Source organism: Hirsutella rhossiliensis (assembly GCF_020360975.1).
Source record: "Hirsutella rhossiliensis strain HR02 chromosome Unknown scaffold00018, whole genome shotgun sequence".
Classification (NCBI taxonomy): domain Eukaryota; kingdom Fungi; phylum Ascomycota; class Sordariomycetes; order Hypocreales; family Ophiocordycipitaceae; genus Hirsutella; species Hirsutella rhossiliensis.
Genome location: NW_025408684.1, coordinates 607,201 through 634,673, shown reverse-complemented (window position 1 = coordinate 634,673; position 27,473 = coordinate 607,201). Strand labels below are relative to the sequence as shown.

The 27,473-nt window shown below is 58.7% G+C and overlaps 9 protein-coding genes across 9 annotated transcripts; 4 read left to right on the top strand and 5 right to left on the bottom strand.

Moving 5' to 3' along the window:
- Positions 1 to 227: 227 nt before the first annotated feature.
- On the bottom strand, positions 228 to 1,328 carry HRG_10989 (BTB/POZ domain-containing protein; the record flags this gene model as incomplete). Its single annotated transcript, XM_044869459.1, has 4 exons — positions 228 to 261; positions 340 to 571; positions 625 to 1,055; positions 1,147 to 1,328. 4 exons carry the CDS (start codon positions 1,326 to 1,328, stop codon positions 228 to 230), a joined length of 879 nt encoding a protein of 292 aa, XP_044715410.1.
- A 1,087-nt stretch (positions 1,329 to 2,415) lies between these two features.
- On the bottom strand, positions 2,416 to 3,496 carry HRG_10988 (alpha/beta superfamily hydrolase; the record flags this gene model as incomplete). Its single annotated transcript, XM_044869458.1, has 2 exons — positions 2,416 to 3,140; positions 3,202 to 3,496. 2 exons carry the CDS (start codon positions 3,494 to 3,496, stop codon positions 2,416 to 2,418), a joined length of 1,020 nt encoding a protein of 339 aa, XP_044715409.1.
- A 747-nt stretch (positions 3,497 to 4,243) lies between these two features.
- Positions 4,244 to 5,502, top strand: HRG_10987 (leucine rich repeats (2 copies) domain-containing protein; the record flags this gene model as incomplete). The annotated part of the gene is made up of 3 exons (XM_044869457.1): positions 4,244 to 4,484; positions 4,546 to 5,424; positions 5,486 to 5,502. 3 exons carry the CDS (start codon positions 4,244 to 4,246, stop codon positions 5,500 to 5,502), a joined length of 1,137 nt encoding a protein of 378 aa, XP_044715408.1.
- Positions 5,503 to 6,578: 1,076 nt separating this feature from the next.
- HRG_10986 (tat pathway signal sequence) lies at positions 6,579 to 7,694 on the bottom strand (the record flags this gene model as incomplete). The annotated part of the gene is made up of 2 exons (XM_044869456.1): positions 6,579 to 7,173; positions 7,249 to 7,694. 2 exons carry the CDS (start codon positions 7,692 to 7,694, stop codon positions 6,579 to 6,581), a joined length of 1,041 nt encoding a protein of 346 aa, XP_044715407.1.
- A 1,574-nt stretch (positions 7,695 to 9,268) lies between these two features.
- Positions 9,269 to 11,950, bottom strand: HRG_10985 (ABC transporter transmembrane domain-containing protein; the record flags this gene model as incomplete). The annotated part of the gene is made up of 4 exons (XM_044869455.1): positions 9,269 to 9,615; positions 9,673 to 10,126; positions 10,195 to 11,250; positions 11,321 to 11,950. 4 exons carry the CDS (start codon positions 11,948 to 11,950, stop codon positions 9,269 to 9,271), a joined length of 2,487 nt encoding a protein of 828 aa, XP_044715406.1.
- Positions 11,951 to 15,228: 3,278 nt separating this feature from the next.
- Positions 15,229 to 16,878, top strand: HRG_10984 (NLI interacting factor-like phosphatase domain-containing protein; the record flags this gene model as incomplete). The annotated part of the gene is made up of 4 exons (XM_044869454.1): positions 15,229 to 16,177; positions 16,226 to 16,293; positions 16,344 to 16,493; positions 16,567 to 16,878. 4 exons carry the CDS (start codon positions 15,229 to 15,231, stop codon positions 16,876 to 16,878), a joined length of 1,479 nt encoding a protein of 492 aa, XP_044715405.1.
- A 1,263-nt stretch (positions 16,879 to 18,141) lies between these two features.
- HRG_10983 (sec61beta family domain-containing protein) lies at positions 18,142 to 18,583 on the top strand (the record flags this gene model as incomplete). Its single annotated transcript, XM_044869453.1, has 3 exons — positions 18,142 to 18,310; positions 18,398 to 18,493; positions 18,549 to 18,583. The coding sequence occupies 3 exons, from the start codon at positions 18,142 to 18,144 to the stop codon at positions 18,581 to 18,583; spliced, it is 300 nt and encodes a 99-aa protein (XP_044715404.1).
- A 3,162-nt stretch (positions 18,584 to 21,745) lies between these two features.
- On the top strand, positions 21,746 to 25,931 carry HRG_10982 (sterol 3-beta-glucosyltransferase UGT80A2; the record flags this gene model as incomplete). The annotated part of the gene is made up of 10 exons (XM_044869452.1): positions 21,746 to 21,989; positions 22,045 to 22,527; positions 22,603 to 22,711; positions 22,772 to 22,841; positions 22,893 to 23,613; positions 23,671 to 23,776; positions 23,830 to 24,066; positions 24,139 to 24,218; positions 24,303 to 24,653; positions 24,709 to 25,931. 10 exons carry the CDS (start codon positions 21,746 to 21,748, stop codon positions 25,929 to 25,931), a joined length of 3,624 nt encoding a protein of 1,207 aa, XP_044715403.1.
- Positions 25,932 to 26,164: 233 nt separating this feature from the next.
- Positions 26,165 to 27,065, bottom strand: HRG_10981 (uncharacterized protein; the record flags this gene model as incomplete). Its single annotated transcript, XM_044869451.1, has 2 exons — positions 26,165 to 26,410; positions 26,535 to 27,065. 2 exons carry the CDS (start codon positions 27,063 to 27,065, stop codon positions 26,165 to 26,167), a joined length of 777 nt encoding a protein of 258 aa, XP_044715402.1.
- Positions 27,066 to 27,473: the final 408 nt, after the last annotated feature.

Genomic DNA, 27,473 nt, shown 5'->3' with positions numbered 1-27,473 from the left:
CGTAGCTGCGAAATCAACAACATTCCAAATACACGAATACAAGAGACAAGGAGAGGTAGTTCCCGGTCGCCCGCCGGGGTAGAGGTGTTCCCACGTTCTCCCTTGCTTCCAAACTGCTTGGCAGAAGATCTCTGCAGGTCAATCGCACGTTGTAATGGATGAAAAGGTTGAAATGCACGCAGTCATTAGGAACCTCAAGGACGGAATCGTAAAAATCTGTGTTTGTTTTACCAGAGATGACGGTTGGATCGGGGAGTGCTCCTGTATGAGAGAAGGGTGACGAGGGAGTCAGACAGGTCTTCCTTCTCGGTGCATGCTTGGGGGATGTTGTAGACTCACTGTGCAGACGAAATGTCGTCGACGTGGTTGCACAGAGCGACAAAGAGATCGAAGAAGAGCTGCGTGCCGCCGTTGTACATCTCGAGTTGCATCGTCCCGCTACGCTTAAAGGTGCCGCGAGAGCGAATGATGAGGGCCAGGTAGTGGGCGCGCAGCTTGGAGTCGTTGTCGGGCGTGTTGGCGTACGCGTACCTGGCCGAGGCCAGGATGGTGCTGCACTGAATACCGGACTCTGGCTTCCTCGGTTAGGACCAGTGCAGGGGTAGGATGGGGGTGGTAACGCACGAAGACCCTGCTTCCGCAGCGCGAGCTTCTTCAGTTCCTCTAGGCCATATCTCTGAGCGGCGCAATAGATAACGGTGTCCTTGAGGAGATCGCCGTCCACGCCGCGATGGTAGACGGTGCTCTCGACTCTTCCCGCTGCTGCTGCTGCTCCTCCCTCCTCATCCGTGGTGGACTCGAGCTCCCACGAGTTGCGCCTCTTGTTGTACTTGAGGCGAGGGAAGTAGTCGCCCTTGTAGAGGTACTCGAGCACCGAGCTGAAGATGACGGGCTCCTCGTCGGCGAGGGAGATGCGCTTCGTGGCTGACTCGGGGTACGAGCTCCGGAGGGCGTTGAGGAAGAAGGCCGAGCTAGAGCAGAGGACGTCCTCGTGGGCGGCAAAGAGGCGCTGCTCGGCGCCGACGACGAGCGTGACGATGGCCGACGTCGGGTTGCTGTCACTGATGCATCCAGTCAGCCAAACTATCTTGCCTCTGGTCGCGCACGCCTCGAGATGAAGCGGTGAAGTCAGACACGACCACTGACTTGCTCATGAGGGTGTCTTCGGTGGCGGCGGCCGTCGAGGCCGTCGTCGGTCTGCGGTGGCGAGGCTCATGGCGGCGCTTCGACACGCCGCTGTCTCTGCTGAAGGAGGAGCTAGACTTGGACGCCTTGCCGTGGCCCTTGGAGAAGCTCTTGCTCGACGAGTCAAGCCGTCTGCCAAACATGGTGGGTGCGAGATGGGGAGCTCTGTAGAAGGAGCTGCACGTATCGAGGCGAGTGCGAGGCTTGGAGCAGGTAGCAGCAGTGCAGTGATGGGATCATGGGACCAAGAACAAATGATGGGCGAACGGCGCAGCTTTTAAATAGGCGGAAACGATTTTTTCCTTCTTCTTTTTGTCACTCAGCTGTCGATGAGAGAGCGTGAAAATATCTACCTCGACGCCTCGGGCAGGCTCCAGCAGCGAGACGTAGCCGAAAAACTGTGCGTGCACGACGGCAAGGCGAAGAGCATCCTTTTTATACCCGAGGTATCAAGTAAAGTATCCATGGATTTAATCCAGGGGGGGTTGACCAAGGCATCCGGCCGCCTGGAGGAGATGGACGGTAGGGGCACGCCCACGCTGGTCCGTGGCTGTCGAGAACCTCGTAGTGAGACGCGTCGCATGTACACCTGGAGCGCGTTGGGTGCGAGAGGGTACACGCGTGGCCACGTGATACGATCTACACAAGCTCCGTACCGCAGTACTGTACTCCGTGCTCTGTACAGCACAGCACAAGTCGACGCGGGCTGCAGAGCTTGCAGGGATCAGACGGGGCAAACCAGTCATTCGAGCCAAGAGCGGAGCGAGGGTGGCAAAAGAGGACAAGGCAGCCGTGCCATGTACTACCTGGCAGGGTTCTCTGTTGGTGGTGGTGGCTGAGGCCGTTCTGTGACTGTTCACAGCTGGACGGCACGTCAGCTCGAGCTTGACGGCTTGCCATGTTCGAAAAGCATCAATTGGCTTTGACGGCGAGGCCTTCTGGGTGACGCCTGACATGGCTTGGCCCGCCACATGACTCTTCAAATCGCCAGACGCATGCCGAGCCTCACTCTCTTGTTGCTCGCCGCGCACATCAGCCCTCTCCACAACCTTTCGGCGAGGGTCGACTGGGAAAAGGAAGCAAATGCTGCACGTTGCGCAGGTACGGCGAGTGAATGCAGAGCGCGGTCGGACGCATCCTCCGCCTGCCAATGTCGGCCACCTAGCGGTCCTCGGGGTTGCTGGGCTTTGGGGGCCGGCTCACCTCCATCCCTGTCACTGCGTCTCGCTACTATTTCGCGGTTGCTTTCGGCGGTGCGGACAGTCCGCTGGCCCTTTCCACAGCCGTGCCAATGGCTTGCGCGATCGCCTGCTTGCCCGCCGTGCGCCCCGTGACATCGTTGTGCAGGGCTCCGCGTATCGTGACGCGCTCCGCGATGAGCCCGAGATCCTGGCAACGTCGCTGGAGCATCGCGCCGTGTTCCCGCGGCACCAACTCGTCCTTTGCCGCCTCCACGATGCAGACTTGTGGCGGACGAACTTGCTGCATACCAGCTATCACGCCCAGGTTTTTCCAGCTATCGAGGTGGTTGCGGAGAAAGGGCCACAGGTGTCGGTAAGGGAGCCATCGTTGGGGATACAGCGCCGCCAACATGGCGCGGGTGTTTGTGAATGGTGTTTCCAGTATCATCGCGTCGATGCTCAAGTCAGAGTCTGCTCGGGGCATCGCCGCCAGGTTCGTTGCAAAGCCACAGCCGATGCTCTGGCCCCATAGCACGACCACGGGCTTCAAGAGTTGATTGCCCGCGGCCCTGTCTCGATGCCGCTGGGATATCCACTGCAATGCGGCTTGGGCATCCATGTTGATGCCACGCTCCGAGGGACGATCGTGGGATGTCCAGTATCCGCGATAGCTGAGGCATATCGTCGTGCAGTCCATGTGTTGATCGCCGTCTCTCAGCCGGCGAAGAACCCACGAGATATCGGGTAGTCGTGGCGGAAGCGAAGAAGCATTGCCTGCGTGGACTGTAAGTCGCAGGGAAGAATAGACGGGGCTGCGGCTCGGTAAGAGGCACACCTTGGAAGTAGAGAATGTAAACAGGAGGTTTTGCCTTGGCGCCGCCTGGGTCGTTGGCTTCCAGGGATGCCATCTCATTTATGCACAGGGCGATGCTCGTCCCGTCCAGGGACCGGATGCGCTCCTCGCGCCACTGGATGCCCCCACAGTGGCGAGCAAAGTCGGAGATGCGCATGCTCCTCGCATTGGGAGGTATGAAGGGGTTGTAGATGATGGCATTCTGGAAGAGAACCAGCATCGTGCACTTCCAGCACCAGAGAGTCACAAAGAGCCCGGTGAAGATGAGCGGGGGCATCGCGACGGACGGCAGATGAAGCCGCCGCCTGGGCAGGGACGCTCTGCTTGGCCAATTCGCCGACTGCGGGTGGGCCTTCGTCAGCAGAGCCAGGCGAGGCCCAGAGCGAGGCCCAGAGCGAAGCCCAGAGGGAGGCCGCAGCCAGCGCATGGCCGAGGACTGGAGCCGCGAGGCGGGCTGCAGCAGAACCTGCAGAGTTGGATCGCGGGCTGCTGCGAGCCCGTCACGGCATGTTCGCTGGCGACTGGACTGAACTTCGCGGCCGCATCGCTGGCGCACGTGCATGCGGGCAGCGATTTGTGCCAGCGAAGCCCTGCAGAAATGGGGTGAGGTCGACGGCGATGTTGGGCAGCCGCTGCTAAAATACAGTGCAGTCCAGTGCAGTCCAGTGCAGTCCAGTGCTGCACCCAAGTCCGCTCCCCGCTTTTCTGGCCGTTGATGTCACTTTTTCAGTGGCTCCATGGCGCCCGTCGCCGCGGTCCCTTTAGGCGCGCCCGGCTGCATTTGCCGGCGACTCGACGTCACGGAACGCATCGATCCCATCCATCCGCCCCTCCATTTCAGCAGCCGCCGAACAAACATCAGACGATTCCAGCATCATCAGCAAATGCCCCCCGATTCCCTTGCGCCGCCGCCCTGTCTCAGCCCGCTTGGTCTATTCTCTCGCTCTCCTCGGAGCCTCCTCTCTCCTTCGTCAACCTCTCCTTCGGCAACCTCCCCTTCTCGCCACCGGCCCGTCAACCCACCATGCCTGCTCCCGTCAACAAGGAAAACGACACGCCGGCGCACATCGACATCCACGATGACCGCGTCGCCCCGCGCGAGGACAGCGAGGCTGCCAGCCCGGGCATGAGGAACAGCAGGGGATGGGACGGCAAGCTTCGCGTTCCCAAGTCGGCTCTCGTCACTAACCCAGAGGCCCTGTCCGACCCCGAATACTCGGACGATGGCAACGTCTTTCCCGGCGAGGAGATCAGTGCCGACGAAGGTGAGCGCCCATCCGCCTGGCTGTACATCCAGAACAGGTTGCTAAAGAGGCGCTGTCACAGACCTGCTCGATAGCGAAGATTCCGATGCCGAGGAGATCATGTGCTCTCACTCTCGGGTCGCTGCCATTTCCTCGCTGCGGCTGCAACGCTTCAAACACGCGGCTCGCGTCTGCCTTCGTCAGAACAGCATTCAAAGGATTGACGGGCTCGACCCCCTCGCAGAGACGCTCAAAGACCTCGATCTCTACGACAACTTGATCTCCCACATGCGCGGGCTGGACGACCTAGTCAACTTGACGAGCCTAGATCTGAGCTTCAACAAGATCAAGCATATCAAGAACATCGGCCATATGACACAGCTCAAGGAGCTCTTTCTAGTCGCAAACAAGATCAGCAAAATCGAGGGGCTCCAAAGGCTGGGCAACCTCACGTCCCTGGAGCTGGGTTCCAATCGCATCCGGGAGCTGCAGAATCTCGATGGCCTCGACAAGCTCGAGGAGCTGTGGGTGGCCAAAAATAAGATAACGGAGCTGACGGGACTGGGCGGACTGCCCAACCTGCGGCTACTCAGCATACAGTCCAACCGGATCAAGGACTTGTCCCCGCTGAAGGAAGTTCCCGGGCTGGAAGAGCTCTACATCTCGCACAACATGCTGGAGACGCTCGAGGGGCTTGAGGGGAACGATAAGCTCAAGATTGTCGACATCTCCAACAACCAAGTGGCCAGCCTTAAGGGCCTGGCCGGGCTGAGCAAGCTGGAGGAGCTGTGGGCCAGCTACAACCAGCTGGGAGACTTTGGCGAGGTCGAGGGCGTGCTCAAGGACAAGCAGCACCTGACGACGGTCTACTTTGAGGGTAACCCCCTTCAGCTCCGCGGCCCGGCGCTGTATAGGAACAAGGTCCGGCTGGCTCTGCCGCAGGTCAGCCAAATCGATGCCAGTAAGTGTTGACTCTCTCCCTGCCTCGCGAGGATAAGCAGCGCAACTGATGGCTCGACTAGCGTTTGTGAGGGTCTGACGCGGGTGAGCTTGAGGGACGTGGATGAATGAACCTTTTTTTTCCTTTACCTGTGAGCACGGTGTTTAACGGCGTTTGCATGCAAGCAGCCTGGAGAGCCTGGGTCTCGTTCCGCGGAGGGGGGCGACGGGCTCGAGGTCAAGAAATGGTCGGAGTGATAGATGGATTGCACGGAAAATCTCTTGTACCCCTCTTGAGCCGGCATGGCTCCCGGTCTCATCGGTAATGAGTAGATGAGCCAGCAAAACGCGGGACCCCGAACCTCAAGTGCCAACTTTTTGCCGAGTAAGTAACGGCGTGAAATTAGACCAGGTGACCCCGGATATCAAGCCCTTCTGTCTAGGGTAGCGGACAAATGACTCTGGGCCGGCCCGATCCCGTACACCGAGGAAGAGAAAGCAACGAGAGACGACGAGCAAGAAGAAAAGGCGACGAGAAAGAATAGGGAAAGGAAAAGGAAAGGAGAGAAAAAGAATAAAAAGGAGAAAAATTGGCAGAAGGAACACGTCACACGCATGGCAGCGGCTGTCGTCTCCCCCACGCCGCCCATCGCCCATGGACTCTGGGGTGCAGCGACACCGGCGACGATTTGCTTCTTACTCGGGACCGGTCCGACATCTCGTCGCTCTCTGTTCCTGGCCAAAAGGAATTTATCTGTAGGTGCTGTGTCCATCGACCAATCGTCTGGGTCCTCCGTAGCATCATCAACCGAGGGGAGAGGGGCGTTCAAGAGAAAAAAGGCCAACTCTTTCCTGTCGGGCGTACGTTGCTTTGTGATCCAAGAGGCATATCGTCTTTTTGATCATTAAACTTTACTACTAGGCTAGTCATCTATCGACAAGAATGAGAAACATTATAGTCTTGGTATCATCAATCCGAAACAGCTCTCGGGTAAAGTGGCCCGCCAAGTCCAATGCATCGCAAAGATCCCTTCCCGGGATCCAGGAACAATATGCTCAAGAAAAGAGGAGCGTAAAACATGCGCCGAAGCCGCTGATGCCGAACCGTCTCTGGCTCCCTCAACAAAAGGGTCCCAAAACCACACCTACTCATACACGTCGAGCCACCCCCCTCGCCTAGTCCTCGTTGGAGTAGGAGCACTCGCAGCTCCCCTGGGCAGCCTGCACGTCGGCGATCTGGGTACCGGAATCGTCCAAGCACGTCGGCTGACCAATGGTCGAGTTCAGGACCTGGGAAATCTCAATGTCCCCGGGCCAGGCGGCGTGCTGTTCTTGCTGCCCGGGTGCCGAGATAGCGCGACCGTCTCGCCGCCGGGTGTAGAGCGTCCCCTGCAAGACCACGCCTCGATACTGGCACTTGGCGGCGCGGTTGGCCGGCGTGGCACCGTCCGAAGGCACAACAACTTTAGTCGTGGGCAGGGAAAAGACGAGCCGCTCCGTGGGCCGGTTGCCGTCGACGAGCTCGAGGCTGACGTCGGAGAAGGGCGGAGTCAGGGGGTTCTGCTTGGACGAGATGGTAAAAGCTGAGGGGCCGTGGGATGCAATGTCCCAGTACAAGGTTGTCGAGTCGTCATCGTCAAAGGGCTCGCAGTTCCAGGTGGAGGACCGAGATGTGCATTTCGTCGACGTCTTGTGAAGGCTCGTCTTGACAGCGTAAGAGCCGGCTGGAAATATCGACCTGGGACCATCCGATGGGCTCGCCGTGGTGCCGCTGATAGGAGGAGCCGCCGTCCATCAGCAGCTAGTTTGCCCCCTGCCAAGCACCAGGAAGTTGACGCAAACTCACCTCCTTCGTAAACCGACGGAGAGCCCGACGGCCAATCCCACAATGACGACGGCGGCGACGCCGACGATGATGAGGAAGCGAGATGATCGTTTCCTATGTGCAAACCACCCCCTCTCCTCGTCCTCGCTGGTGCTTTCCTCGACCCGGGGAGCCGGCGGCGCCTCAGTCCCGTCAGACCCGCCCTCTTTGGTCGGCAAAACCTCGACCTCTTTGCTGGGCAAGACGTCGACCTCGGCGGTGGGCTCGGGGTTGACATAGGGAGAAGGACCATAGCCGGGCCCCGCGCTCCGCCGGGGATGCTTCTGCGGTACGCGGAGGGGACCTTTGGGCAGGGCTCCGGGGTTGTAGGCGTCGCTGTACTGGGTGATGATGGACATGGTTTGCATGGTCCGCAGCGACGACCTCGAAGAGTTGGACGAACGCTGGTTGTAGAAGGGCCCCGCCATGGTGGCGGACGGGGGCTTTGGGCTCATCCCGAGCTCCGAGGACGACAGCGAGCAACAGCAGCGGGGAGAAGAGGAAAGAGGTCCAAGACGCTTCCGAAGTCTGCCAACGGCGAGCGACTTCCTCTGGTGATGCCGTCGATAAAGAGTGTAGAGGGTGGGAGAGGACGGATGAGAGAGAGAGTCGGAGACAGGAGACGGATTGCCTCGAGCTGTAAGGAAAGGAGGTCAAGATAGCCGACAGATAGTCGCTCTGCCTAGTTCTGTCGTCCATTCCCAACATGCCCTTGACGCAGCGCGCCCCGCTGCAGTGCAGAGCCGTACAGTTTTCATGATGAGGGGCGGCCAGCGGATGCGAGTGAGACAGCGCAAGACAGGGAGAGAGAAACGCGAGCTCTCGGCGAGAGCAAAGACGTCGGTGCGAGACATTGCACTTCTTGTTATGCGGACCGGGCCTGAAAGCCGTGGCCTATTTCTTGGGGCTCGGCCATGCCGCGCATCTTGGTCTCCGAACGGTTGTCGTGCAACGTGGAGGCGTCTGGGGATGGCGAGAGGACGAAGCGCTTGCGCATGTGCAGAAGAAAAGAAGAGGCAGGAGATGGGTGCAAAGCAATCAGCACCCCTCTTCGTTCCTTTCCGCCTGCCTTGGCTCCTTCCTTCTCCCCTGATGAACTAATTAATTACATGAATTCCATACCCGGGCAGGTCCCCTTTTACAAGCTTCCTTCCCAAGCCTCGCATGCGGCCACAAAGGGAAAAGGAAAAAAAAGGTTCCGCCGGCGCATCCACGCACGTGCCCCCTCAGATCTTCCCAGCTCTCTTTCCGAATGAATCACATTTCATCTCCTGAACGATTCTTCATTTTCCCATCTCCACGACACATCTCATCTGGGGGTTGGACCCTAGCCAAAGGTAAAAGGGGGTGGACAGCAGGCACGAGCCCCCTTACTCCCGCACGCGGCGCCGACTGCCCTCATCGACTCACCAACACTCGCCGTCGGTGGGGGATTAACAAAGCAGAAGGCCAGGGGAATATAGACAAGTAATGCTGAGCTATAGGGATATAGTATTTATTTTGACATGTGTCGTTGTCTCTGCTCGGCGACTCTTCCCGAGGGAGCGGGAAGTTGTGGGGAGCTTTTAATCCTCCACCAGACTTTCTACAAATCAAAGTGCGTACCATGACTCTCCCAAGCTTCATGAGGAAAATTACGCCGCTCAGAGAACGAGTAAAAAGAAAGAAAAAACTCCTACCGAAAGCCGGCAGGACAAGAACAGCCGAACCACGCGCCAAGTCAATTACGGAGCAATCATTCGAAAGAAGAGGGTGTGCGGGCTTCCTCTGATTAGACAGCTACTGCCCGTGGGAAAATTCATGTCGTGACATGAGGCTTTTCACGAGCCGGAGCATGCGTCAACCTTTCCTGCGACTTTGATGATGCAAGAGTCGCAGTTGACACTGGCTGATGATTCGCAATACACACACCTACACACATACACATACACACCTCTATCTACACGTACGAATACATACTTGGGATATATCCATCAACGTGCACGCGCTTCTCGCACCCAACTCAAGCGAGCTTCTCGCGCCCTTGCGTCGCCGGCTCATCAAGCTCGGCCGCCTCCTGCTCCCGGATCTCCTCCGCCTCCTCACCCAGCTCCGGCCCGTCCAGCACCTCCCCCTTGTCGGTCCACACGGCCGCCAGCTCGCGCTCAATGTCGTCCCGCCTCTTCTTCCACTCGTCCACCTGCGCCAGCCGCTCCCGGAGCTCCTGAAGCTCCTTCTCCACCTGCAGCTTCTCCCGCTCCGTCCCGATCCGCTCAAACTCCCACCCATCGCCGTGGTCGCCCGTGCCGAGGATGAGATTAAACGTGTGGTACTTTTTGAGAGACGCCCGCGTCGATATCGTGATGAGCGCTGCGAGCGTGTCATTAGCGATCCTCTTACTTTGGCCATGGACGCGCTGGTACTCACTGATGCCCTTTTCCTTGCACGTCTCGTAGAGCAGCCCCTCGACGTCGCTCGATACGGCGCTCGTGCCCTCGTCGATGACGGCGTATTGCGGCTCGTGGTACAGCAGCCGCGCAAACCCCATCCTCTGCTTCTCGCCTCCGCTCAGCACGTCCTTCCACTCCTTTCGAGTGTCCCAGCCCCCCTCGCGATCGGGCAGGTAGCCGAGCCGGGCCTCTTCGAGAATCCTCTTGAGGTCATCCTCCGACTTGCGCTTCTCCCGCATGTCCACGTGGCCGTCGGGGTAAATGACCTGATCACGCAGCGTGCCGGGGCTGAGATAGGGTCTCTGCGGCAGAAACATGATGCCGTCCTGCCCGATGCACTTGGGCCGGCTCACCAGCCCGCGGTACACGGGCCAGAGACCGGCGAGCACTCGACCTATGGCGCTCTTGCCCACGCCGTTGGGGCCGGATATCTACCATCATATCCCGTGTCAGCGAGTGCGCAGCCGCAGGAAGCCCCGCCTTGGGATACGCCACCTACCAGGAGGTGCTCGCCTCTCCGAACAATCATGGACAGGGAGTCTAGCAGCTCCTCGCCGCCCTGCGGCCATAATCCCGGCGCCACCACTGGCACATGCTCAAACCGAACACCGTCGAAGCCTTTCTGGATCGTCCCCTGCACGTCGGAAAGCGAGTACAGCTCGCTCTGGCCACCTCGCAGATAGTACGCGTTGGCGTGGACCCGGTGCAGGGTCGATATCAGCGTGTACACTCTGCTCGTGTACCCTGCCAGCTCAGCCAGGTCCTTGATGGAATACATCATTCGGCCCCCGGCGTCCGCGAGGGAGAGCATCAGTCGCTTGTTGGTGATGAAATCCTTCATCCGGTTGCGTTCGCGACCCCCCCTTTCCTTGCTCTCCACCATCTCAGCCGCGCCGCCGACGCCGCCCCAGGCCGGGAAGAAGACGGGTAGGGAAGCGAGCAGGTAACCGTACGCGCTCCAGCTGTACTTGAGAATAAAGTCCTCGAGGATGTTGTATCGAATCTTGAGCATGTAGATGCCCTCCATCCAGCTCTTCAGCGACTTGTACTCCTTGTTCAGAAATGTCTTTTCCATGTCTGCGCCGCCGTAAAAGGCCACTTCCTCAGCGTTGGCAATCAACCTAGCGTGAAGACTTCGGAAGTCGCCTTCCTTGCGTCCCTCGACAGCCTTGAGCTTTCCAAAGGGAGGGGAGAGCCGACGCAGGATGCTCGCGGTGAGGAAGTAGTTGCTCATGAGCCCCGACAGGGCCAGGGGCCCGAGAGATCGATAGAGCTGGAAGCTAAAGACACACAAGTCGACAAAGGGCTTCCCGAGTGACGAGTATAGATTGGCGGCGGCTGCGCAGAAGAGAGTCAGGTCTTGGGTGATGAACTGGTCGGCCCCTTGTCCCACTCCGCCGTCGAGGTTGGACAGCTTGTAGTAATTCAAGTTTTCATTGAGGTACAGATCATGCACGTATCTCGTCAGCCGGGTGCGGAAGGCGATGGACACCTTGGACTCGAGGAACTTGATCATGGCATTGGTGTAGGAGGCGAAACCTCCGAGGCCACACCACTGTGGCGGACAGGCGTGTTAGCGCAGGTCGCAATTCAAGTGGGAAAAAGGAGCAAGAAGAACGGCGCACCTTGAGGATGCCCCAAAGGAAAGCCTTTCCGTTGCCGGCGACGAGATCCCGGACGAGCTCGCCGTCCAGCCGGGCAACCACCAATGACAGATATGTCCGGAGCATGAGGAAGAGGCCGTGACTCAAGAGCAGCCCGGCCTCCTTGCTCGACCATCGGGGAATCATGATGCTCATGAGGCTGAGAAACTGGTGCAGAAAGGCCAGGTTCAGGCCCGGCTTAGTGTGCGCGGCGGGAACGGTCCCGTCGCCCAGGCCGGAGACGCGGGGCGGGTTGAGAAACAGGCGACGGTGCGCCTCAAAGGTGAGGGGCTTGGTCGTGTTGATGGTGACCTTGGACGTGCCCTCCTTGTAGGGGACATAAATGGTGCGCGATCCATCCTTGTTGTGCAGCCACGAGTTGGTGCGGACAAGCTTGCGGCCTTGCTCCCGCTCGAGGCGCTGTCTCTTCCAGCGACGCCGGGTGCCCTCGACACCCAGGACAATGGAGAGGGTGAGGGCGAGAGTCCCCAGGATCCGAGTTCTCCGCGAGGTGCCGCGCAGCCTGGTGCGTATGACGGTGGTCCATCTCTCCACAAAGGCCGCCAGTGCATCTTCGGCCGCCGTGGTGCGCAGGTTGGATTGCGCTGCCATGATGAGGGGGGCTCAAGGACCGAGGGCCCGAATCAGGCGGTCTGGGTGGTTGCTCATGAGCAACGGCGACGAGGGGTCTTGTCGAGGCAATGGAGCATGAGGGGAGACGGAGCTCGGATGAGGCCAGGGAAGACGGTCGTTGGAGAAGGGGTGGGAGACGTCGGGGGCGCATCGGGGAATCCGGCACGCCGCGAATGGCATGTGAAGTTCCGAGGCTACGAGGGCCTGTTAGTGCCGGCGCCGACAAGGGAAGCACTTCGCTACCAGATTATGTAATGACAGCTACAGCGCTCTACACCTTGCAACTTGGTTTGCCTGGTGGCGGTCCATTTCAACACCCTGAACCCTCCATTCCTTTCTCAGCAAGGAGTACTCCGTAGGGAAACATGAGATGAGCCTCAGTCCTTCGGAGAGGGCTGCGTTATTTCGCCGGGCAATTGCCATGTGCGTTGCGAGCAGAGCACGTGCCCCTGCCACTGCTCGCTCGGGGTTCACATGACGCAGCCTGAGCGGACCGCCCAACTACGGTAATTATCAACACACTCGGCGCCGATGTCAGTTTTCACAACGGGCATGGGGGAGGGAGCCTCTTCCCCTGGGTTGAAGGAGTCGCCTTGGATCCATCCCACGACGATGCAGTGCGGGCAGGAGTGTAAACCAGACGGTCTGCTGCGCCGAGGATCCTCTGGCAGCCATCCATTCACGCTCGAGTGTGGGTGTCGTGGATTCGCAACATGATGCAACCTCGGCCACCCCCTGATGCTGTCTCTGATGCCTGCCTTCTGCTCATGTACTGTACAGTTCATGTTACGACCTCTTCTGGCCTCTTCCGGCCATCCGCGTGTCGACAGGCCGACGGGAATGGGTGGGCGACGGTTGGCTGACCAAGCTGGAGCCAGGCATGGAGAGCAGAGAGAAGCAAAGTGATCTACCGTGCCGTCACAGCCAACCCGCTCGGGGGAAACAAGCCACCAGCAGGTCAAGTACCGATACTTTACCCCGGGCCAAGTGGGAGACTTGTCGAGTTCCCCCAGTGCCTGGGGTATGCCCATCTAACGTCCTCATTGCCGCGAGCCGGGGTGCCTTGACGGAACAGGGCAGCGGTGCTCTGTACCAAGACTCGGGCTGGAGCTGAGTGGACAAGACCTTGGCCCACACCTGGCATTTTGGAGGGTGGGCAGCTTGGCAGCCAGGCGCCTGCGAGGCCAATGGTGGCGCCGGGCCGGACCATGTTCTAGGTCGTGAGAGCTTTTGGATGTCGAGGAGCACCGCGACCGGCTGCATCCATGGCCCGATGCCCTGCTGGCCCTGCACGGGGGATGCTGCGATGCGATGCCGACAGCGATTTGCTGCCGCCGAGTGTGTCCTCTTGCACGTGGGTACAAGTCGATTGACTAGCAGCTCCGGGTTCCTTCGACTTGCCACTACAAGTAGGTACTAATAACCCGCTGTTAATCTACAGCCAGCTCCGGGTCTGCCATCAAGCTGGCCTTTGTTGCTGACGACTCGTCTGCGAGGCCAAACAGCCCCCATGGAGCGAGCACTGGCCCCACGGCATCTTTGTTTCCCATTCAAACTGGGCATCTCCTCCCATTTGTTTCCTCCGCCCGAGATCCGAAAGATATCCCGACAAGAGCCCTGCCCCCTCTATTCCGCCCCACCTGTCCCTCCCCTCACTCGCGGACACTCGCTCTCCACCCTCTCCAAGACGAAGGGGAAAAAGAAACCTGCCTTGACTCTACATCCATAGCGCAGCCCATACTGTAGAGCACGCGGGCACGGGCGCTGCGGCGACAGCGCCTGCCCAATTCACAGCCAACAGCTGGAACTGCAACGTTTGCTGCTCCTCGGCGGGTGAGCGTACTCCGTAGTGGAGGGATGAATACATAATACATGGGCACGGTACGAATACCTGTAGGGCCATGGGCTTGGCGGGTGCCATTCAAAAAGAAATTGAGACCCGACAGCAGGTCACGGGCTATCTTTCTACAGTGCTGATAGTATCTCTGTGCGCACAGTTTACCGCCTCGCAAGCGCCGGTTTGCTGAGTGCAAAGTCGGATTTCCTGCACGGAGACGCGATGCTGCCCTATCATGTCACTCCAGGGGTGACCTCTTGGCCAACCCCACCCCACACCTTTCGCCCACCAACCGAGCCGCCGAACCCAGCCAGCGCTACCTGGCGGGTACCTCGATATACCGCAGCCTCATTTGCTGGCCCAGGCCCGACCCGCTCTGCCTCAGAAGTACTCTCTAGTATTCTGATACAAAAACTTAGTGCGCTAGTACTTTGCAGTACATCAAATCCATTTTCTGACTTTGGGCCCCCGCGGCGGCGGCGGCTGCTGCTTACAAGTACTACTACTACTGGTGGCACCGCTAACATGGAAGAGTTGGCAGTAGGCGGGTAGGTGCTGCACAAGCCCCATCACCTCTGTCTTCCTCCCCCCCCCCCCCGGGGAGCCTGGCAACCTGGCTGGCTCTTCCAGACCCGAACCATCACGTTTTATTACGGTCATCATCTCGCTTGCAGTACCAGGTTCTTCAGCCTCTGATACGCCGTTCTCTCCTCCACCCCGTGTGCTCTGTCCAGCGCCTCGTTCACCGTCGCCATTTCTCCTCCAGCTCACCGTGATTCTCTTCGCCCCCTACGGTCGACCTCAGCGACTTCAAGACTCGGCCGCTTGTCGCAAACGGCGACGGTTTGGCTTGGCTTGGCTCATCCTCGCAGCGCCCTAGCCGCCTTGCCAAGTGCCCGATCTTGGGCACCGCGGCACAGATCCCTAATTTCGCGTTTCTCGCGCCTCGCCAAGTTCCCATTTCCGGGTGCTTTTTTTTTCTTCCTCTTCCCCTCCCAACACCCTTCAACACGAGACCCGGATCCCCTTGCCTGAAGCCGTCGCTCTGAAGGAGCCGACCTTCGCAGCGACTCGGGGCAGGTTTTTTTCTCCTCCCGCGGCTGGTCCATTGGATTGGCCCGACGGCGCCTCAAGGTGAGTCTGAACTGCTGCTTTGCCTCGCGCAACTCCCTGCCCCAGCCAGGCTGCCCATACCCATTCGTCCGCGTCTCGATTCTCCCAAGTTGCAACGGCCTCGGCGCGGCGCGTCTCATTCTCCACGGCGGCATCTAATTGCATCCTGCATCGAGAGCTGTTTGCTGCATCAAGCAAATCCTACCCCTATTCCAGGCCCCCTTTTCTCCCTCTCCTTTCTGATCAGCGCTTCGTCGTTGCTTCTGCCCTCACCCTCAGCTGATTTATCCTCGTTGTAGCAGACGCCATGTCGGAGACTGTCGTGACGCCGAACCCCCCCGCCGAGATCAAGCCTGACCAAGGCCCAGGACGTTCTGTCATGGGTGGAAAGAACGATAACCAGCCGCTTTCGGAGGACGCGGGGACGTCAAAGGGCGACCGGAAGCTTCTCAAAGTGCCTTCGCGGTCCTCTTCGCAGCAGAGGAATCAATCGTCGGCGGCTTCCACCGGTCTCAGCGGGGCAACAGTCACGGATCATCGAAACAGCATCAGCGGGCGTTCAAAGGAGTCCAAGGGTAGTTTTGCAGGCAGGCAACGCAACGGCAGCGCCTCGAGCCGCCGATCCGGCCGCGACAGCGAACAGGGCAATACCTTTCGAAATTCCCAGCCGAGCTCACCGTCAACCAGTGAGCAAAAGAAACGGAAGAAACGCGGCGGTGGCCTGCTAATGCTCTTCGGTTGCTGCGTCGTGCCTGATGCGGCCAACGCTGTCGACGATGGGGAACCCGAGAATGTCCAAAAGGTGGAAAAGCTGCCTGCGCGACCAGCCACGGCCAAGTCTCGACCGCAGGCTGCCCAGGACCCGGCGCCCGCGAAGCTGCTTGACGAGAAAGAGTTGCACCAAAACGTAGCCACGCCCGCCAACAATGACGATAATGAAGCGTCTGGGAGTGGTGAAAATCAGGTGCCGGTCCCTGAGCACCAAGATGAGGAACCGAAGCAATCTACCCCTCCAGCCGTCACGGTTGACCCACCCAAGCCCGACCTTGAGGAAATCAGCAACGAGCCCCGAGAGAGCGACAAGTCGGACAGCGGCGACGAAGATGTCAGCATGCCAGACGCCCCTCCCCAAGACCCCCAAGCTGTTCCCGCTGCTGCGCAAACCGACGAGCCTCAGCAGAGGACGATACCTCCGCCCCCGCCCCCGCCGGGCCCAGGACCTGCCGCCGTCGCCCCCCTACCTGTGTCCGAGCCGGGTCCAGCTGCCCATGAGGCTCAGAAGTGGTTGCTTCCCCCTGTGGCAGTGGAACACAAGGGGAGGAAATGTCTAGTCCTGGACCTCGACGAAACCCTCGTCCACAGCTCATTCAAGGTTCGTTTCTGTCGCCCCAAGACGTCGGTCCGAGGCTAACAGCAGCCCAGATTCTGCACCAGGCGGATTTCACAATACCGGTCGAGATCGAGGGCAACTACCATAACGTCTACGTCATCAAAAGACCCGGTGTTGACGAGTTCATGAAGAGAGTCGGCGAGCTCTACGAAGTCGTCGTCTTTACGGCGTCCGTCTCCAAGGTCAGACCCTGCTCTTCCCGGCCCTGCTGCGAGATGGCTGCGCGTCGCTCCAGACTGCTGACCCGAAATTTAGTACGGCGACCCCTTGTTGGATCAGTTGGATATCCACAATGTTGTCCATCATCGGCTTTTCCGCGAGAGTTGCTACAACCATCAAGGCAACTATGTCAAAGATCTTTCGCAAGTCGGCCGGGACCTCAAAGACACCATCATCATCGACAACTCGCCGACGTCGTATATCTTTCACCCGCAGCACGCCGTCCCCATCAGCAGTTGGTTCTCGGATGCCCACGACAACGAGCTGCTCGATCTAATCCCCGTCCTCGAGGACTTGGCCGGCCCCAACGTGGCCGACGTTAGCCTGGTGCTCGATGTCACTCTCTAAGATACCACCCACGCCCCTTTTGTCATTCATCACCTTGACCAACTCCTTTTCCATTCCCTCCCCATTCTCTTTAACCTGTGCCACTCTTGCAAGCGCACAGCCCCCATTCGCAGTATTGCCATCATAGCGGAAGGCGTTGGTTGAGATCTTTCGTTTCCTGATGTAGATGTATTACTGTCTAATCATACATGATCGGCCTCGGTGAAGCGAGGGAAAAGGTCCTCTACGCCAGCTAGATGTCCTCTTTGATCGCAAGCGTTGGAGGCCAAAGGCCAGACGGCCCAGTCCTTGACGGAGATTTCTTGAAACAGGCAAAGTCATCGCATCCAAAGGGCACGAAAGTTGAAAAGATGGAGCAGGAAACCCCAGGGAGAAGAAGCAGAAAGCACGGAACGGGGATGCGGGAGGAAGAGCCGGCCATTCTCCTCCGCGAAATTGGGATTGCTACCCCGAGGCCCCGCGCGGAGGTTGCATCGGACGGGTGCCAGGTTGCCCAGACAGGGCCGCGCCCTCTTATATTCGTCTCTCGGGCCTGGCGGCTGGCCATAGAGTCCGCCCAGTCTGCCTCGGTGGAGTTTGTTGTCCTGTGGTTCCCTTTGTCTCATCACTCGCGCCTTTCTTCTACGCCGCTTTTCTTGAATTGTACATATACAGGCGAGTCTGCCAGCAGATTCAGGCAAAGCGATTGGGTTGCCACTCGAGTGCTGAAGTAGACGCGGCACAGAGCAGCGCAACATACAGAGTCCTGTGGGATTTCTCCCCCGACACAAAATGACTGCTGCTCGAACTGGTGACAAAGTGAGACTTCAGATTAATAATAGTGCAGAAGGGATATCCGTGTAGCTGCCAGGGCCGGGGCCTACCAATTGTGCCGTACTCCGTACAGTGTGGGTATATATCATATACTGTCTGACTCGGATCATTGTTTTACCGACATCTTTCTGGTGCATGTGGCCTCAACTTGGCGCCTCTTCGGGCTCCTTTTGAGATACCGTCGCCCGTCGTCTGTCATCCGTGTCGCATCCAACCCGCCATCATTTAACGATTCAGGAATCCTGCAGAGGTTCTTGATCGGCCGGTTCTCGACAAGCGACTCATCACCGTGACAATGGTATGCGCCCATCGATTCCAATTGCCGGTCGACGTCCAGCCGGAGTCGGATCTTTGGATAGCAACTTGCTGGCTGTGGACTATCGTGTGCTAACTGGAGGCTGTCCTACCTAGTCTTCCCCTCGCTCCGACTCCCCCACGAACTCGCCGGCGATGGCCAGCGGCGTCAGCGGCGGCCGGCCCTCGTCCCCGACGCCTCCCGGCGGTGCGCGGACGGCAATTCGGCGACGCGCCGCTGCCGACCAGAAGGAGAAGATCGCCAATGCCCGGCCGACCAGCACGAGGGCCGCCGGCGCCGGCGGCTCCAGCAGTACCATGCTGAGTATGGCTGCCCCTTGGACACACTCGCCGAACTTAACAATAGGCAACATGATCGCTGAAAGGCTGAACTAATGTATCTTTTTTGCAGGGCTCTACACGGATGAATCGCCAGGTCTCAAGGTTGACCCCGTCATTGTTCTGGTTCTGTCGCTCGTCTTCATCTTCAGCGTTGTCGCTTTGCATAGTGAGCTTCCCTTGAATATAATAGTTTTGCAGCAGGTACCTAACATGGCCTTCAGTCATCGCCAAGATGACGCGACGGTTCTCGAGCTAAGTTGTCAACTACGTGGACGGGCGAAGTCTTTGTAACGGACTGGACGATGTCGGAACCAAACCTTTGGCCAAACCTTTGGCAGAGATAGCCTGGGTTTGAGGACAGGCAGTCCAGGGTTGGGCGGTGTACGAGGGTGGGCAGGACTGGGCATACACTGGACAGCGGTCCTGACGGAGACGGACGATCAAGCGGCAGGCTCAAAGCAGAGAGCATGTCGAACGTAGCGCCTTGTATCAATACTTCAATGCGATGATATTTCTTGGTCGCTGTGCTGTTGTCCGACCCATGGCTTCCGCGCGCCACCGGCCGTGGGAGAGCTAGTGGATGGATGGATGCCTCTGAGATTTGGGGGCCTGTTCCTCCTGGGTCCTGATGCACCCGCGCGGCAGATGACGACGCCGTTTGGTGCTGGCCTCTGATGTGCTTGTGTACTTTGTACAGTACATGTAGGCTCGTGCCTTTGGATTGGTAGACGAGGCTGCCGATGAGTGGACGAGCCCCTAAGTCAGCCCACCTAAAGTCCGGCACACCCCAACACCGGCACTCTCCACAACACCAAGGTAGGCACATTCCAACAGTAATTGAAGCCGCATTTCAACGTTACGATAGTCAATTATAGTGTTTTCTAGCTATTTAAGCTGCCAGCTACCACATAGAGCTTCAAAATCTGCGCCTTGATTGGCTGCGGCAATAGCAGCCGGCTCGAGGATGCGCTCGAGCCGCTGCCTCGTCTTAATAACTTGATCAATCCGTACGAACCGGCCATTAGGATCCTATAGAACCTTTTTCTGTTTTCGAGGCCGTAGACGATGCAATTGATGCTTAAGCTGTTGTATTCGAAGCTAGGCAGCTGCAAGCTACCAATTTTGATTGTCAAGGGCGCGGCCAACTTTGCTAAAGAGTAGTCGGATTGTACGGTCAACTTGACCGCGATTTTCTAGCCCCACAACGAGGCGGCGAACTTCTTGCGATCGTTTAGGCGTTTTAAGGGCATCGTTATTAGCTAAGGAGCTAATATTCTTCCTTTTTAATAGCGTTGACGGCGTTAACGGCTGCGGCAAGACGAAGCGGCTTAATAAGGGCTTTACTATATTAATTGGCCATAAACTAGACCCGCGCTAACCTCCCTTAATGTTCTTTTCGGTTAGGCCAGCCTGCCGGGCTTCGTAGTAGATACGAAGGAAGGTAGCCTTGCTAATTGGCGCTATATCGTCGAAAGATGCGATTTTCTCGAGTTAACGTCGGTATGCGGCCTTAATAGGCGAGAAAACCGAGATATTAAGTAGTTAGAGGATATGTGAGGAGTGTGATGGTAGGAAAAGGAGATATATACCATTCTAAAAGTATTCGTACATAAAATCATTAGTCTAATAACTCCCGTGGCCGTTAATAATAAGAAGAGTGTTGCCCTACTTATGGTGCCTTGTTTAAGGGATAAAAACCTACTTTAGCCACTAAATAGCGATAGCATTACTTGTCTAGCCCTTTAGGGAGGCAATGAAGTCCCAATCTCGTAGAAAATCAAGTTCGTCAGGGAACTATTGGTGTTGAAGGTCTTGACCCTTAAAAATCACAAGGGGAGTCAAGGCCTGGCCTATAGCAGAGACGCATTCGACTATTGTAGTCCAACAACGCGATCCTAGCCGCTTTTTGAGAGTCTCTCGCTTCTCTGAGCTCCCTAGTACTAGACTATTAGAGCCGAGGCCCTCGAGGATGCCCGTTTCGTCTATATTGAAGCGGGACTCCGGTGGGATTGCCTGTATAGCCGGCAGCTTAAGCAATTGGAACCATTCCTCGATACGGGCCACAGAGGCGCCGTTAACGCGAGCAGAATCGAGAGATCTACCTTTAATGGTACTAATCTCTGGGTTCCGGGCTAAAAAGCCCGAAATCCACTGCTTCCTAAGCGGACGGGTATCGCCGCCGGCCTTAACGATGCGGCCGGCAAATTCCTTGACCTGATAATGCGTTGGAGGCAGCCCAAGGGCGGCCTGGGCAAGAACCCAGTCGGCAAGGTGTTTTTCCTGCTCTTGGCTAAGCCTCTAATATGCCTCTTTTGCCTCCTTGATGGGCAGAGCCCCTTTAAGACGTGTGTAGAGGGTCCCTCTTGGAATACCCTACTTTCGACTAGCATGAAGCTGAGGCATCCCGTTTTTAATAGCTTCGAGTGCTTCTTGGAGCTGGTTTTCGGTATACTTAGAAAGCCGAGGCATCGCTGATATAAATAGTATTTATTTTATAATTATAGGGCAAGAGATGCACGAGAAAACGCGGTTGCAATGTAATGTATTTGACGACGCGATGGTGTTGTGGAGAGTGCCGGTGTTGGGGTGTGCCGGACTTTAGGTGGGCTGACTTACAGTGCCCCGATTCGTGAGGACAAGGAGAAGACGGACTTTGGACCATGCGCAGAAGGCGTGCACAGCATGTGTGGATGGTTCGATGCACATGCACGAGGCAGAGATAGGCGCGATGAGCCACAAGCCAAAAATAAACCCGGGCAGTGGCTGTGTGCCGCCGTGGTTCCTTGAATTCCTTGAATCACGGCGGCAAGGGGGGAGGAGGAAAGGATGGATGATGACGATAAGATGTTGGCGCCCAGGAAGGTACTGTATCTGTACCCTGAAACACGATCGATCCCAAGCCACGCTGACGTCTAATTCTTGCAGGACAGTACGGTTACTCAGTAAGATGGCTGAAGTCTTTTCGACGAGTTGGGCAGTCATCCATGTACTGTAAGTGCAAGTGGGTTGATGTGCTGGGTACTTGGAGTTGGTAGTGAGCGCATGTAGACCAACAATATAGCGGCCTGACAGCTACGCCCCGTCCCTATGCGGGACATTTTTTAGAGGGAGGGGGGGAGTTGGAGGGGCGGGAAGGTTGTTCAATTCTTGTTCACGACGTCCATTCTTGGTTGGTGGACAAGACGATTAGACCTCTCTCGCCCGGGGACCAAACGCCGCGGCGAAGAGGACCAAACAAAACAACAACAGGAACCGGGCTCAACTCCGGTGCGTGCCTTCACATGTTCGGTGCGAGCGCCCTTGTGCAAGCACGCACGCACTTGGCTTGGCAGTCGTCTGCTCCACGGCCCAACAGCTCCATCATCTCTCCTCGTCATCGCCCGAGCAGCCGCGGCATTTCTCGTCTTTGCTTGACACAATGGAGCCCGTCGACGACCGGCAGAGGCCGGCGAGCCACCACCAAGATGCCGCTCGAGGCGCCCCGACAATGTCACTACCCGCCCAGCTTCGCATCGGCGAGGATGGCTCGGACGCTCTCGTGACCGACGGCTTCATCATGCCGCACCTTGGCTCGCCCGCCGACACGCCTCCTGCCTACGGTGCCCACCACGACCATGTCCAGTTCTCCCAGCCTGGATTCGAGGCTGGCGCCGCCGTCACCAGTATGTCCCCAACCGGCCGGCCGCGGCCCGCTTGCTAACAGCTCCTGTCCTGCAGCCGATGGCCGTGTCAACATCAATATCAACACCAAGAACAGGAGGCTGGCTGATCTCCTCACGCCCACTCTGGACAGCCAACTCTCGGTCGAGCCCCAGCCCTCGTCCGCTCTTCCGTACCTGCCTCCCGGGCTCGGGCCCGAGTCTGGCACGGAGCATATTCCGCCGCCCCTCAACGTCGTCATCCAGATTGTCGGCTCCCGCGGCGACATCCAGCCCTTTGTCGCTCTCGGCAAGGTGCTCAAGAACGACTACGGCCATCGCGTCCGCATCGCAACCCATGCAACCTTTCAGGACTTCGTCCTCGAGAATGAACTCGAGTTCTTCAACATTGGCGGCGACCCTGCCGAGCTCATGGCCTTCATGGTCAAGCACCCCGGCCTCATGCCCGGAATCGACGCTCTCAAGAGCGGCGAGATCAGCAAGCGGCGCAGGGGTATCCAGGAGATGCTGCTCGGCTGCTGGAGGTCCTGCATCGAGCCCGGCAATGGCTCCGGCCCACCCCTCAAGCCCCATGGCCGCAACGAGCCCCTGGACCTATCCGCGGGTCTGCCGGGAGACGAGACTCAGGAGCCCTTTATCGCCGATGCCATCATTGCCAATCCTCCGAGCTTTGCGCACATCCACATCGCCGAGAAGCTGGGCATTCCGCTGCACATGATGTTCACGTGAGTTCGCGCCCCAACGGCTCCAAGCTAATGCCATCTGCTAAAGGTCAACGTACACAGCATGCCGTGGTCTCCCACGAGAGCCTTCCCTCACCCCCTTGCCAACGTCCAGTCGTCCAACGCCGATGATGTCATGACAAATAACTTGACCTATACGCTTGTCGAGATGATGACTTGGCAGGGCCTGGGCGATGTTATCAATCGGTTCCGAGAAAAGGCACTCGACCTTCCTCCCCTCTCCTTCATCTGGGCGCCAGGCCTGCTCACCCGGCTCAAAGTGCCTTACACCTATTGCTGGTCCCCAACCCTGATCCCCAAGCCAAACGACTGGGGCAAGAACATCGACATCTCGGGCTTCTACTTTCTCAACCTGGCCTCTTCCTTCACGCCTGACCCCGCGCTGGCAGCCTTTCTGGAGGCTGGTCCGCCACCCGTCTACATCGGCTTCGGCTCCATAGTGGTCGACGACCCCAACGCAATGACTCGCATGATTTTCGACGCTATACACCTGTCTGGCGTCAGGGCTCTCGTTTCCAAGGGTTGGGGCGGCCTGGGAGCCGATGACGTTGGCTTGCCCGAGGGTGTTCACATGCTCGGCAACGTCCCGCATGACTGGCTGTTCGAACGTGTTTCGTGTGTCGTCCATCATGGCGGAGCGGGCACCACCGCTGCCGGGATCAAGGCGGGCAAGCCCACGTTTGTGGTTCCCTTCTTTGGCGATCAACCATTTTGGGGTGCCATGATAGCGAGAGCCAAGGCCGGTCCGGAGCCGATACGTTACAAGGACCTAACAGCCGAGAAGCTGGCCGAGGCTCTCCGGATCTGCCTTCAGCCTGGCACGCAGGAACAAGCCAAGGAGCTCGGCCGAAAGATCCGCCAAGAGCACGGCACCCAAGCCGGAGGCAACAGCTTCCACAAGCACCTCGACATCGAATCCCTCAGATGCTTTGTGGCCCCAGACAAGGCGGCAGCGTGGCGAGTCCGGAGGTCCATGGTCCGGCTCTCCCCCCTCGCGGTGGCGGTGCTCGTGAGCGAGGGGCTGCTCGAGTACACAGACGTCAAGCTGTATGAAGATTTCCATGATCCCGGGCCTGCATCATTTGCTAATCGAGTGTCAGATACCGGCCATACGAGTATAACACAGAGGATCAGCCTCCCGATCCAATCTCGGCAGGTGCCTGCTCACTTGTCGGGGATCTCAGCAGCATCGGAATGGCCATTGCCGATATGCCGCGTCAAATGGTCAGGTCAGGCCAGCGGGTGGGCAAGGAGAGCCAGAACAAACCCCCACCCCTACTACTCGGAAGCACCAGCAAGCAGAGCCTTGTCTCCGCGGATAAGGTCTCAAAGGTAGAGTCAAGCACTGATGTTTCCAGCATCGCGTCGCCTGCTCCCCCGGAAGCGAATCGAGACGTCGCCATCTGTAGTCATGATCCCCCCTCCCCCCCTGGCACGTCGCAATTGCCATTGGTAGATCTGTCGGCCACGGTGACGTCGGGCAGTGAGGGTGAGAGACAAAACTCGGGGGATCGCTCCCGCTCCCGCCCCCGAGCTTCGAGCATACAACTGCGGCAGGCATTCTCGCGCCGAGACTCGAGCCCACTGGGTGTCAGCGTGGGGGCTGCAGTTGGAGCTGGGAGAAACGTTGGGCGTGCCGTATCCACTGGCGTCAAGTCACCCATGAACTTTTGCCTGGGACTGGCCAAAGGATTCAGGAACGTGCCGAGGCTTTACAACGACGACACCATCCGGCCCGTCGAAAAGGTCACGGACCTGAGCAGCGGCATAAGAATTGCCGGCAAGGAACTTGGATACGGCTTCTTCGATGGCATCGCGGGACTCGTGACACAGCCGATTCGGGGTGCTGGGAAGGAGGGTGCCGGAGGCTTCGTCAAGGGGTTCGGCAAGGGTATCGGGGGCTTGATCACGAAGCCTGCCGCTGGTAAGCTGACCGGTAGCGAGACTTCTCAGGCGCGAACAAGCTAACATCTGCTTAGGAATTTGGGGCGTTCCGGCGTACATGATGCAGGGCGTCCATGCACAAGTCTCCAAGCTGTTTACTAGGAGCGTCCAGAACTACATCATGACCTCAAGGGCCATTCAGGGGCAACAAGACCTCGGCAGGGTATCCATCGCAGAGAAGGGCGACATGATTAGACGCTGGGATGACTTGAAATTTGACCTCAAGAACTTTTACATGATGAAACGCAAGGAAAAGGTGGCGGGCAAGGTGGTCGCAGCACAGGAGGGACAAAACGGAGCACCGGAGTCACCGTTTTCGCGCCCCAAGACGAGCTGGATTCACACTCGTCACCTTGCTTCGGAAGAGAGGAAGAAGCTCCAGGCTCAGAAGGAGCTCCTAAAGAAGGGCTATGTCGACGTGCCGGTACCGCTAACGTCGAGCAGCGGCTCAAGCACGCGGCCGAGCCTGTCCGAGGACGCCGAGTACGAGCAGGCCATCCAAGCTTCGGTTCGGGAGACTTCGCGTGGCAATGCCGAGGAGGATGCCATGATTGAGGCGGCCATCCGTGAGAGTGTCTGTGCGATGCGGCAGCATGGTGGCCTGCCGGAGCCAATTCCGGAGGATCCAGAGAAGAACACCACCATCTTTGAGAGCGAGGAGTTCCAGATCACCGACGAGGAGTACCAGGCGCTTATCGAGCAAGCTATCCAGCAGAGCATGGCCAATCACATGGCCCACGCATCCCTTGGGCACGAGGATGGATTCGTGGAGCTCGATGCGGTGTCGACCAGGCGATCAGCCGACAGTGCATCGGCGCCTACGCACTACTCAACTCACGAGGCCGATGCCGACGCCGAGCTGCAGCGAGCGATTGAGGAATCGAAAAAGCATTCAACTCCGCCGCCCCGGAGTGGCGACGAGGGCGATGAGGAAGAGCTCCAACGCGCCATTGCAGCATCGAAGGAGGAGATGGAGCGGGAAGCGACGCAGCGCACGGAGGAGGATATTGTGCTAGACTTTGTGAAGAAGCAGAGCTTGGCCGAGGAGGAATACCGGCAGCAGATGGGCAAGGGCAAAGGAAAGGCGCCCGAGGCGGCGGGGAAGGATGACGAAGAGGATGAGGAGCTCAGGAGAGCACTGGAGGAGAGCCTGAAGATGCAAGAGGGCGCGGCGAGCTCGAGGGCGCCAGAGGATGGCAACGGGGGGCCATCGGGCTCGAGGGCGCCCCAGGGACACGATGAAACGAATCATGGATAGATGAGCAGTCGGCCTGCTCGTGCACGGATGAACAGACAGGATACCCAATGCAATGGCTGATGCTGTTTTTCTCTCATGACATGCATAACATAAGCAGCCGGCGGGCGCCGTTTCATGATGAATGATTGAGATACTTTCGAGCTTGAGTGAAAATAGATGCATCATACCCACCAAAAGTGAGAGACTCCACAAGAAGACACGCCACGAGCCACGAGCAAGCCTCTGTGCGTCTCTCAGGCTCGCAGCCCACCAAGCAGGTCGTGCAGTTCCTGCTCATCGTCGTCGGCGGCGACGCAGCAAGCGTGCAGGCGCTCGCCCGCGACGGTGGCGGACCAGACACAGGCGAGGGCGCTCGCGGCCAGCAGGGCGAGGCGGGCGGGCGCGGCGGTGAGCAGGGCGAAGGCGCAGGCAACGAGGGTTGACTGGACGACGGAGGCGAGGATGAACAGGCGGAGGATGGACCAGGCCGTGTTGGCGCGCTGGGGAGGATTCGGCCATCAGGCTTTGTGTCTATTCGACATTTCGTGATGTGTTGTCGCGAGGGCGGAAAAGAACAGAAGGGGGGGGGGCAAAGGGGCGGAGAGGCAAGAGACAAAGACACACCTCAACCTCGTCGAGCAAGCCGTCCCAGAAGCGGCTGGCGCGCAGCCCCCGGCGGCGCCAGCGAGCCACGGCCTCGTCAATGTACGAGGGGGGCAGGACGAGGCGAAAGCGGCGATACCTGTCGGCGAGGCGTTGGGCGAGCACGGCCACGCGCGCGCGGCGACGGCAACAGCGGCAGCAGCAGCAGCAGCAGCCATCGCCCGGCGCGGCGGCGAGGAGGACGAGGTGGGCGCGGCACCCGTCGGCCAGCGCCTGGTAGACGCGCGGCAGCCGGGCAAAGTGTTGCGCCGCGGTGCGCGCCGAGGCGGGCTGGTGTATGGGGAGGCGGCCGCGGAGGTAGGCACGGTCCTCGGGGGTGAAGAAGAAGGAGGAGGGGGGGGGGGCGCCGTGCGGCGATGGCGATGGCAACGGTGCCGGCTCGGAGGCGTGGTTGATGGCCGGAGTGGTGGTGAGGTGACGACGTGCCGCTGTCGTCTGCTCCCGAGTCGGCGACGGCGGCCGCCAGTGGGAGGAGCTGTTCAAGTCGCACATCTGCGCGCCGGCAAACTGTTCCAGTCCGTCTTGATAGGACGCGGCACGTTCATGTCCCCTTTCTGGGTCTATATGGGTGCAGGATGTGTGTCGTGGGAACATGTCCACACAACGGGGGGAGTAGGCGCGAGGACGATGCGGATTAAGTAAAGGGGAGCTACTCACTGTGCCTATGCTGCACAGCACCCATGCTTCATCCTCGTCCTGCTCCCGGGTCGTCAGACGGCCTCACCCTCGTCCTCCATTCTCGGGGCTCGTCATTTCTTCTTCTCCTCTCCCTCGGTCGACGGCGCCACAGCGGCAGTGCCCGTGATGGCCATGGCGATGAAGCAGCAGCAGCAGCATTAGCAGAAGAAGAAGAAGACGTGTCTTTGTCGCCCACGGCCAGCTCCCGTAGCAGGATCCAGC